General features: G+C 39.0%; 1 protein-coding gene across 2 annotated transcripts in view; it reads right to left on the reverse strand.

Annotated features, from left to right (window-relative positions):
* Nucleotides 1-8004: 8004 nt before the first annotated feature.
* The window catches only part of slc4a1ap (solute carrier family 4 member 1 adaptor protein), a 34655-nt gene continuing 30143 nt past the window's right edge, over nt 8005-12516 (reverse strand). The window contains exons 14-15 of one of the 2 annotated variants that reach the window (XM_079833915.1): nt 11468-11537; nt 8005-9580 (exon numbers count right to left, since the gene is read on the reverse strand). In XM_079833915.1, coding sequence (XP_079690041.1) covers nt 9531-9580; nt 11468-11537 — 120 coding nt within the window. In that variant the 3' untranslated portion in view covers nt 8005-9530. The remainder of the gene's footprint in view (nt 9581-11467; nt 11538-12516) is intronic. The other variant, XM_079833916.1, reaches the window with a different exon arrangement.

A 12516-nucleotide genomic window follows, 5' to 3' on the forward strand; every position in this document is an offset into this window, starting at 1 on the left:
GTTTGTGTCTTGTTAATTCACTTCAAATGCTTTTATCTTATTGCAAAGTATGATTGGTGATGCTCTTAAAGTCCCTTTTTTGGCGTTATTTCCCCACCCTGTGCCCCCAGAGTTCCCTTTAGGAGTTGAAACAGTGGTTGCCATATTCTTTAGCTTTTTGAGATTCTAGGATACTATAACCCAAAAATGAAATTACCCCATGATTTACTCACCCTCAAGCCAACCAAGCGATGCGTCCCAATTTGCATACTATCCTTACTAAATAGTATTCGAAAAAATAATTAGTATGTCCCAAATCGTAGTATGTTGAAAAGAGTATTTCCGGTCAGAATTAGAAGTGCAGATCGATGCACACTCTAACGGCTGATATTGCCCACAACCCATTGCTATATGGACGAGGATTCGATTAGAACTACAAACAGATAAAAAGTGTTAAAAAACTACAAACATGACGGTTATGCGAGTCCGACGGTTAAGTGGAGAGGGTTCGATAAAGGGATTTAAAGGGTTAGTTCACCCAAAAATGAAAATTCTGTCATTAATTACTCACCCTCATGTCGTTGGACACCCGTAAGACCTCCGTTCATATCTGAAGCCTTTCTCAGCCATCAGCTTTCAACTAAAATATCTTCATTTCTGTTCTGAAGATGAACGGAGGTCTTACGGGTGTCGAACGATATGAGGGTGAGTAATTAATGACAGAATTTTCATTTTTGGGTGAACTAACCCTTTAAGTGATCAATTATCAGTATTTAACCTGACGAAAAGATATTTATTCAATGTTAGCTACATTATATTTCACCTGCAGCAGCATTGTGAACTTTTGTAATGATACGTTTGGCCATTAACTTTGCAAACACATGAGAGGAGTCTCTGCATTAAAGACCCACGAATGGCAGATGAACGTGCATCTACATTTCTCTCCGATACTGTAGGAAATTAAATTGAATGTGGAGGATTTGAACTGTGAAGATGATTGACTGGGCAGTTTAAACAGCGACGGGATGCACGTAACTAAGCGACAGAGTCCGTTAAAGATGACGAAGTAGTATGTCCCAAAGCTTGCATGCCCCAAAGCTTGCATGCTCTTCTGCTACACACTCAAAAGTATGTACTTTTTCTTCACCAAAAGAGTACATACTTTTAGGTCGTAGTATAAGTAGGCGAATTGGGACGCAGCATAGGTGTATATGAATCTTCTTTGAATCAGAACTTTTCTGATTCACTATGGTAAGCCTATTATAAGGGTTTATATTACAGAGATGGATGTTGGGATGGATTTCATGGGAAATCGAGTACATGCGTATGTCTCGTCATATCTGTAAATAGAGTAAATTTGCTCTGGTTACTTTGCCCCATGTCTGGCAGAGGAGAGTCTGCTGGCAAAAAGAGAACGTGACAGAGCTCGTAATAAAACAAGAATCAACATTGGCTTTGCTTTTCGGAGATGGTGAGAACTGAGGGATTTGAAAAAGCAGATAAAAAGCAGATGATGGTGTTTTTCCATTACTTTTCCGTGTTTTTATTACTCGACAGATGTGTAAGATTAATTATTGAACTAGCTCTCTAACAGTGTACAAATGGCTGTCCCATCAAATAGGGCCCTATTAAAGGGTATAGCATGTTACTTTGGCTGCTCTGTATTTTGCACCATGTTACTTTTGGCCTAACTCTTCTTGTGTTTTGTTCATAAAAAAAATGCTGACACTTAAATTAATTGGTTTGCCACTTTTGCACTTTTTTTTATAAATATATTTTTTATTAAAAACAAGTTTTGTAATGACCGGACCTCTGACATCGATGCAAATTCAGATTTGGACCTTTGAATGTAGACTATGAGAACCCCTGATATAGGGGGTAATTTCTAGCCTGACGTCATCATACTCAATTCTTGTCAGAATTTGAGTCTGATACTGCTCCGTTGGGCTGTGATTATGAGGCGTGTTTCAACCGAACCAGGAAAGACCTCAATTGGATAGACCCACAACCAATCAGAGCAACGGAGGGACGCATAACGTTAGTTGTCAAATGTCAACAGAACTCAACTGCACTGTGTTGCCAAGTCCAGCGACCCCAATTATGTGATATACAGACCCAGGAATGCGAATTTTAGCAGGCAGCCCTGCCAAAATAACACATATTTCAACCCCACAAATGCCATTTTTTTCTGGAGAACCCCCCGGAAAGCTATTGGCCTTGTTTTTGGCTAGTTTTGAGTAGCAATTGGGTGGGTTTTGTTGTAAAAACTTGGCAACCCTGTCTACCCGCACGCTGGAATAAGTAACGTTAGAAGAAAAAGATGAGTGTAAACGATCTTTGCCGGTGTTGTAAAAAAAGAATTTAAGAATACACAGAGTACTAACCAACACCATCATCATTTCTGAGAGAAATAGTAAAGGTGAATGCATATACCAACAAGTTCTCCGTTTAGGATTAACGTAGATGCCTTTGATGACGTGGATGATTACGTTACTGTTGATCATCTGTCCATCATCGTCTAAAGCCCGCCCTGATGATTTCATTGGTCCGAACAGTTTCTGTTCTGGCATAATTACTCCTCTACGGATCAAGTCCAGACCGAACTGCCCGACCTCAAATGTTGTGGGCGGGGCTAAGTTCGGCTGGCATCCAGGCTAGGTAATTTCGGACACAGCCATGGAAATCCATTTTTGGAAGGTATTTTACACTTCGTTAAGTTGAGTAATAAAAACATCATCTCTGCGTCGCTTTTACAACATTTCAAATCCCTCCGTTTTGTAATGTCACAAATTTAAAAATATCAGTGTTTCAAATTAGTCAAAACAACAACATAAAATATTGCACTTGCATGCTTGGATGACAGGATTTTTGAATTTCTATGGCTGTGTCCAAAATCGCCCCCATTTGATGGGAAAGGACAGCCATTTGTAGTGGTGTCTGAAACCATAGTGGACACTATGGCCCTGTCCCAAATGGCACACTTCATGTGCACTTTCAGTCTTGTGGACTTACAATGGCCGCTGCGTGCGCGTGTCCGTTAACTCCACGAGACCGCAGAGTGTCCCATTTGTCATTTTAGGTCTCAGAAGGGTGCTCGCGAGCGCCCCCTTTGAGGTCGATATGCACCCTCGATGCGCACTTCTGCCGAGCCCGCACTGGTGCGAGCTACGCAGCGGATTTCTTCCCGGCAGTCAAAGCGGCATTACGTCGTGAAAGTGCAGACTCAGAGGAAGACCGTGAGGGTTTAGGGTGCCATTTGGGACAGGGCCTATGAATGCTCTCATTCAATCCCATAATGCACCGCAAGAACGAGTGTACAACCCATAGATATACATAATAAAGGCTAGATGTCTCGTCTGCGCTGCTGGCCAATGGAGGTCAACGTCCGCACCTGGCGGCCATCTTGTCACAGTCAGCTCGCTCACTCGTAACATTGTGTTTTAATGCTGCATGTACTTTTTAAATAACCATAAGTTGCTAAATTTTCTACTGATTTTCAAACTGTTTGGTTTGTTATAAACGTCAGAGATGTAGTTATGACATTAATAACGTTTGTAAGAAACCAAACCATTTGTAAATCCGTCAAGATTTCAGCGAGATGAGAGTATTCGTGTTCGTGCAGATCACTCCTCTTACATCAGGTCCCACAGAGCCCGCCAGAAAGCTTGCCTGTGACAAGATGGCCGCCGGTGATGACGTTAGTGACATCTAGCCTTTATTATGTACATCTATGGTACAACCGATGTACCCTCAATTAATGGCTATAAAATACCCATAATGCACTTTGAGAGTCATGTCAAAGCAATTCTTTGCATCTGACCAGAAGATGGCGCCTCAGCTGAATCATCCATTTTCCAAACCGGTCAAATGTAACTACAGTGTAATATCATACAGGTATAAAATCCTTTTTAATTGATTATTTAAGGGTTATACACACTCCGTGTCCGAATTTACTCGTTAATTTTCATTCAGGCCTTCAAGTGGACTATATTAGTGTAGTAATGTAGGGAATAGTGAATGAGGGTATAGGGGGCGATTTCAAACACAGCTCAGGTCGGACCATATTCATCCACAGAGCCGAAGCTCTAGCCTACAATAAGGTTTTTTTTTGTGTGTAGTTTGTGTCATTTTTGCTGTGTTTGTACATGTCGGGCGCTAAGTGAGTCTGTCAACATTGCAGGTTCCATATCCACCCTAAAGAGTATTCTCATTCCAGCGTGGGCTGATTTCACAGGCCTATCTGTGCCAGATCCCAAATAGAGCAATGAGCTGTGTGTTTGTGTACAGGGAAGCAGAGCGTGACGTCAGCGCTCGGCTATGATCAGGGGCTGAAGGAAGTACGCCAGGAATGAAGACATCAAGATGGGTGTGTGCAGCCTGATCAGAAGATACTCTAGAATAATACGGTTCAATCCGATGCCTATCAATTGCAGTTTCCTGAAGGATAAGCAGTGTGTACACACTCTGGTTACAGTTTACAAAATAGGAGTCAAAATGAAATAATGTATGGCACTATCATGACTTGAAGGTCTATGTTGCGAGGAATTGCACAGATAAACATTAAAAAAGGAAGTTTTGGGACGCCTGCCTTTACATGCACATGAACTTAAATGACATCCCATTCTTAATCCGTAGGGTTTAATATGGAGTTGGTCCACCCTTTGCAGCTCTAACAGCTTCAACTCTTCTGGGAAGGCTTTCCACAAGGTTTAGGAGTGTGTTTATGGGAATTTTTGACTATTCTTCTAGAAGCACATTTGTGAGATCTGACACTGATGTTGGACGAGAAGGCCTGGCTCGCAGTCTCCGCTCTAATTCATCCCAAAGGTGTTCTATTGGGTTGAGGTCAGGACTCTGTGCAGGTCAGTCAAGTTCCTCCACACCAAACTCGCTCATCCATGTCTTTATATGCCTTGCTTTGTGCACTGGTGCGCAGTCATGATGGAACAGGAAGGGGTCGTCCCCAAACTGTTCCCACAAAGTTAGGAGCATGAAATTGTGCTAAATGTCTTAGTATGCTGAAGCATTAAGAGTTCCTTTCACTGGAACTAAGGGGCCAAGCCCAACCCCTGAAAAACAACCCCACCCCATAATCCCCCATCCAGAGTCCTGCACGGGTGCGAATCGGGTCGGACAAGGGAGAAACACGGGTTTAAAACAGTCACGTGCAAACGAATATATATGTATATTTTTAGGAACACATCTACAAAAATATGCCTTGCCTGTATTTCAAGTTGATAAAATAATTTCAAATCCATATCAGTTTATTTTTGCCCTCGCGCGCCCTCCCAGCAGAATCACAACCGCACGCGATCTGCCTGCACTGGAGTCATCGAGCTGGATCCTGATGAGTTGAAGAAAAAATTGTATATTGGATAGCCGCAAATGTTGAACTTCATCGCTGAGGAAGCACGCAGATAACTGGTAACAAACCAAGCACAAGCAGTTCTATCGAACAGTATTTTTCAAAAGGGGAAAGAACTGAATGTGCCTTGTAGAGATGATAAGGACACATGTTTGACAGCTTCGGCTGAAGTTGTCCTTCTGTTAATGATGCACTTTTATGATGGATAGATGCACTTAATGGTCGTGTACTAACTTCAGTATGCTGGCAATAAACATTTTGTAAGTGTGTCTATCATGTGATACGCTAAACTTATTTTATTTTGGTGCAGGTCGGTTGTCGGTTCTATTTTAAGCAGGTTGGGTCGGGTGCGGATTTTAATTAGTGCTGTTGTCGGAAAACGGGTCGGATGTCTAAACAGCACTGTTAATATGGTGCAAACTGCACCTACACCAATTACATTGATAACTGGACTTTCATCTGGTTGAAAAATGTGCACATTTTTGTACAGAAGTGCTTTAACATTATATTTCTGCTCTACACCCTCCAGAATGTTGAGTCAAAAGTTATCTATTTTATTGATTGATTGTATTTATACCAAGTGCAAATCGCCCATCTTGTTGACAAAGGCTAATTACATCAACTCCGCCCACTATTGTCTGATTGAGCCGGACAAAGTTATAAAAGAAACCGTTAATAACAGCAGCAGTGGTGTGGAGAGTCTGCGACTGACAAGAGTTTGAATCAGCCTCTCCGAACTCCTCCTTTTCCCATTTATCATCGCATATCAGCTCGGAGACATATTTCATTTTAATAATAATTAAGAAAATATGCAAAAAGTGGAAATAAATAGCCTAATGTCCATTTCATAGCGGGACTAAAGTGTTTAATGGGTATAATTATGACAAAGCGGCATCCGTTTAAGATTTTAATAAATATATACACCGTCTATAACAGACTAATAGATCATATACTCTGAATATATTATTATTACATACTGTTCTATACTAATATTACAATACACCGAGGTGCAAACAGTATCTGCCAATATTTGTACTACATATAAATAGTAGTCTTTACACTAAAAGAAAAAACCCACCGAGATACGAGATATGTTAGTGCAAGTTGCTTTCAGTTAAAACAGCTCAAATATGCACTTAAACCTTGGGGTTGGTGTATCTGATTTTACAGTTCTTAAGTATTTTACGCATACTGAAAATATGATGAAATAGCCAATATCGTCTCTTTTGCAGCAGAAATAAACTGCTGAAGAAAAAAATTAGGTGCCAGGTGTATTTATATAATTATAATTTTTATAATTAGGTGACACAAATGTATTGGAGTAAAGAGTATATATGCTTATTCAAAATGTGGTCAATGATATAATGAGAATATGGAGCTCAGACACGAGGATAGAAAAAAACAAACATTTTATTTAGAGGCCCAAACTGAGCAAACATATGCAAATTGGTGCAGTTGCTGAAATGCATATGGGCAAAAAGATGTAATTCTATTATCTTGTGAAGTAAATCAATGAGATGTTATAGACAACGAAGATAAAATGCACAAATAATCAAAAGATGTATTATCTTTGATGCTCACATTTGAACATGATTTTTGTCAAATAATTTGAATGGATAATCAAGTAAACCTAAATTGCTTCCATCCAGTAAGTGTTCATCTTGAAATATTACTAACAATCAGGGCTCGACATTAACACCCACCAAGACACCAAATGTGTGTGAATTATATATATATATAGGCCTGTCGCAATAATCAATATATCGATTTATCGCACAATATATGTACATGACCTCAATTTTTTGTGATGCAATATAATCACCCATTATGTTTGCATGCTAATAAATGTCCCCAACATTTTACTGGATTGTGCTGTCATCTTGTATGTTTTCCATGATGGAGGCGAAAGTGGTCCTCAGGCAGTTCCTTCATACACAGTTATCGACAGGTGAAAAAAAGGCGCCATTTGAGGCGTTACAGTGTTTTCCTGACAACTTTGGAAGAGTTGGAAAACCTGGACAGTTTGGAAGAATAAACCCAAATGGACTTGATTTCAAAGCCGCAATCCCCTGTTCCGGTGCACATATAAATGTCAAAGCAGAATGACGAGTGTTAAAGCCGTTTCACAAGGGAAAATATTTATTTACTATTTATTCCATTTGTTATTTTTTTTATTTAGGATATTATATTTTTTTCCCTTAATTTCCTTGATCTAAAGAATTAAAAGTTTGTCATTTGTGTATAGGTCTACTTGCATTATTACGCTGTTATATTAGGATTATATATTTAGTGGCATAAAATATTCTTAAAATGACAATAATATCGTTTATCGCAATTATTTTTGGGAAGATATATCACGAAACAAAAGGTAGTTATCGTGACAGGCCTATATATATATATATATATATATATATATATATATATATATATATATATATATATATATATATATATATATATATATATATATATATATATATATATATATATATATATATATATATATATATATATATATATATATATATATATATATATATATATATATATATATATATATATATATATATATATATATATATATATATATATATATATATATATACACACACACATACACATACACATAAAGCCACTCGGCACAAAATGTTGTTCTTTTTCACTGCTTATTGGGCTTAAACAGTCAAATACACACAAAATAACGTCAAAATGCCGTTCTTGGCCAGTATTCATGTAAACACAGTCAGTTCAGTTTTAAGTGAACAAACAGTTGAGAAAGAAAACGCATGTGTAACATTATAATGGATCTGTGCGTCAGGTCTTAAAGTGACAGCAGCCTAATATAACAGCTGACAAATTATGATATATTAAAAATATCTCTACAGCAGTTTTTTCCCATGGTGTCAATGTCAAAATTGTGGCAAGTAACTTTGGAAAACCACTGTGTGACAGCGAGTGACAAGATTTCACACCAAAAAGATGTGTACCACGCGTTTAGAATCATACTAAAAGGGCTTTTACTTATTAAAAAAAAAAAAGTATAAACTCAATCAGACGACAGATTGTGTACAACAGGTCATTCAGCAAAGTTTTGATCATGATGATCATCTAGAGGCCTTGAGATGATGGAAGGGTTAAAGGGTTACCCCAAACACTCAACACAAGCCCCCATGTTGACGAGACACAGAAAAAAATGTTTATTTTACAAAAGATACGTAACAAAATACACATTTTTTATGCGACTAATCATGCTCTCCAAACAATGGAGAATTCAAGAGCATTAAAAGAGTTGGATAAACAGAGGGAGAGACCAGTGCGTAGTAGTGAATGTGGGGGGCCTAATCCTTCCCTCGCACATCACCAACACTGAGTCACTCTTCATTAATATCAAGAGAAGCGAATACACACACAAATAATGTACACTGAGCTCACACACACACACACACACACTGATTCATTAACAGCTTGCTCCCAGTCCTAGAATGCCAAGCAAGCGTCCAGATGGCTGGTAAAGCCGCCTCTCTCTGAGGAGGCATCGTTAGCAGTCAACAGAACCGCATCCAACAGGAGCGCTCGCCATACGGAGCCAAACCGAGGAGGGAGTCCGCCGCGCTGCTCAGAGAATGACCCACAACAGCAGATTGAGTGCTCACCGAGCCCGCTTAGGCTGTTAAAATGATCCCAGAACAGCAAGATGTGGGTAGAGATTTGTCAACAACAGCAGCGCTTAAACCGAAGTGGACTGACATGACACTGGCATGATGCATTTGAAGCAAAGGAAATGTCAAAGACAATATATTCCAATTGGTTAGGCAGAAAAAGAAAACCTCGTTTTTTCTAGACCACTAAAACTGTTGCGCTCGCATGGAGAAGAACCAGACTGTAAGTGCCCATGAAAACAGATCTTTCCCTGAACCTTAAGCGGTCTCCACTTCGAAACTATCCTTGGCAACTTGGTCCCAGACCAGGTGTGGAAAACGATTGCATTTTAATGAAAATTGGGAAGTGAAAATCAGTCACAGGAACAAGCCGTTTTCCATTACCAAGTGCTAGAAACATCTCAAAACGTTCCGTGTTGTTTGGGGGAAAAAAATGACTCAGAGAGAATCTGTGCTCTCCCAAAGGCTAAGATGAACGGTTGGGCTGACTCCATTTTAGTGAGGAAGCCTTCCTTCACTTTCTGTATTTAGTATCCGTACTTATCGTTCAGATGTGTCCGACCATCGCCAGTCTGACCTGTTCAAAACACACACAGGACACAATCATGTCTTTGTTTCACCCTCTTAAAATGTCTGGTTAAAGAAATAGCATTTGCAATGCATAATTTAAAGCAAACTAATGTAGGATAGGACTTTATTTGGTAACACTATAATAAAAGGTTAATTTGTTCGTAACATTTATTAACTAAGATTATCAAAGATTAATAAATACTGTAACAAATGTATTGCTCGTTGTTAGTTAACGTTAGTTTATGAATTAAATAACGTTAACTAACACCTTATTGTAAAGTGTTACACTTTATTTTTATCCATTAAGGACATTAAAAGGTGCATTCTGTAACTTTTCCGTCCGCTAGAGGTCGCCTGTTCAAAACAAAGGCGTAGTTTGATGATGCCAAGTTTGAGCGCAGAATCTTGGGACATGTGGTCTCCACCTCACAGCCGGTGGGAAAGAATCGGGATATCAGAAATCATGTTGATGGATGTGATTATTAACGTTACTGTAGTCTGAAGCAGAGCAGGAGCGAGTGTTGTGGAGCTGAGGAACCGCTGGAGTGATTGTTAATAAGATGAACTCAACACATGCCTCGCGAGCAGCGGGACTTTTATTATGCCACAGTCGCCGGCGCCACTTCCGGTTTTCCGGTCATGAGCATGAGGTAACGCAGCTCTGTTGATCATATTAGACACATCTGAGTGTGTTGAAAATGATGTGATGACGTTACTCTGTGCGTTCTCTCAGCGGCTGCTATGACACTTGTTCACACTGCAGTCAGAGTAAAGCGTTTCTGCAGAATAAAACCATAACGCAGATATGACGCAATCGACAGGCGACTCCCTCACACGTCCAGTTTCCTTGGGTAAAATAGCTATTTTTTTCACCATTTACAAATAGTTGGAAACATTTGTGATATTGTAAGTACTCGACTGAACAAAATATATAACACTGGCCTAGTGGCTTTTGGATATTTTACTGCAAAAATTTTACATAATGCACCTTTAACAGCAGAATTTGTGGTGAAAAACTACATTACCCATGATGCTGTACAGCAAATTCCACTAATCAGAGTCAAAACAAGGACTGAATCCGAAATCGCCTCCTAAAATCCTCATTCACTATTCCCTACATTAGTCCACTGATGCAGTTCACTTGAAGAAGTGAATGAAAACGAGTGCGTGAATTCGGACAGCCGTTGCATGTACATCCGCTGTACACTCATTATTGAGGTGCATTGTGGGATTGAATGAGTGCACTCAATAACGTCCAATATGGTTTCGGACACCACTACAAATGGCTGTCCCCTCAAATAATGCCATATATGAGGGTATAGGGGGCGATTTCGGATTCAGCCGAGTAAAACTCTTTAGCATATATGTTACATAGTGCACCTTTAATAATGTAAATGGGAGAAATATCAGTTTTATATTTTTAATATAAATAGATGAGCTGAACATTTCAATACAATTCAAATATTCCTCAGTCTGTCAACAAGAAATGCTCTTTTTTTCAGGATTCTTTGATGAACAGAATAAAATAACAAGAAATAAAAATAATTTTTTTTTACAGAAATAAAAAGAACTTTATCTTGTAATAACCCTGCGACTTAATTATTATAGTAAATTCCCTGGCCTGGTATTAATGCGTTTTCCCATAATGCAACTAATCCTCTGAAATGTCAGAACTGTGTTTGAAATATCCTAAGATCAAAAAAAGCGAATAATCACTGAAGATAATGTTTAGTATTCAGCGAGGGCCTGTGAATTGAGATTAAAGGGTGAAGTGCCAAGAATGCTTGATTTCTGACTGCTCAGAGAAATAAGCAGCTATGTAGAGGTTCATAAAACAGTGCAGGTGGGACTCAATAATATCACAGCCTACAGCGATAAAGAAGAAGAGCTCTACCTGATGGAGGAACCCAAACGCAGTAGTCAGGGTCGTCCTCTGGGTACTGCTTGGACAGGGTCACAGGAGGCTAGAAATATGGGTGGAAATATATTAATATCAGGGCACAAGAAAACCAACTACTAGAATCTTCCAAAGTTATGAATGTAACTTGACAAAATTGGAATATTACATAAAACATTTGTGAATAAAGCAGTTCATTCAAGAGCAGTGTGATTTTATCTTTTTGTTGTTTGATTGACATTATTGACTGCAGATTATTAGGCTGCTGTCACTTTAAGAGCTCACGCACGGATCCAATATACTGATACACACTCGCTCTTTCTCAGTGTTTACATTCACTTAAGACGCAACCGACTGTGTTTACGAGGATACTTACCAAAACAGCATTTTGACATATTTGTGTGTAGGCTATTTGATCGTTTAGGCGTGTCTGAAGTAGGGCTGGGTAATAAATATAGATTTTACTCGATTTTTTGCGAGAAATAAAAGTTTCCATCCCGTGTGTTCTCAAGAGGACAAAATTGTCACATCCTGGGAAATTGTCACAAAATATCTGTATACAAAATGGAGTTGCTGCAATTGGGGAAGAACCAGCGGACCAATCACAGCATCTCAAATGTTGGTTTGATCATTCTGAAATGTCTGTGAGTCATTTATGATGGAGGAAGAAAAAGCCAGAGCGCGCAGATGAAACACAATAAACGCTGTCATGTTCTCTTGATGCTGGTGTTTGTGAACGCGATCATGTGAGACTCTTCTGGGAGGGAATTAAACCAAATCATTCTGATGACAGACTTTGGCTCAGGCGTTTCAGAATGATCAAACCAACATTTGAGATGCTGTGATGCCATTGGTCCGCTGGTTAGTCCAGTCATCCAATCACATCCACTGTTGAGGCAACTGTTGTGCTTTTGTTGCACATTGAGTGATTTATTCTTTATTTAAATGTTTTCATCGTAGTTTAAGTGCATGTCTTCTTATCGGAAAAAAGATGTATCCACCTCAACTATTTTCTATTGCAATATATATATTTCAAACCGTAATTT

Source organism: Gobio gobio, assembly GCF_949357685.1.
Source record: "Gobio gobio genome assembly, chromosome: 13".
In the NCBI taxonomy this organism is placed as follows: Eukaryota; Metazoa; Chordata; class Actinopteri; order Cypriniformes; family Gobionidae; genus Gobio; species Gobio gobio.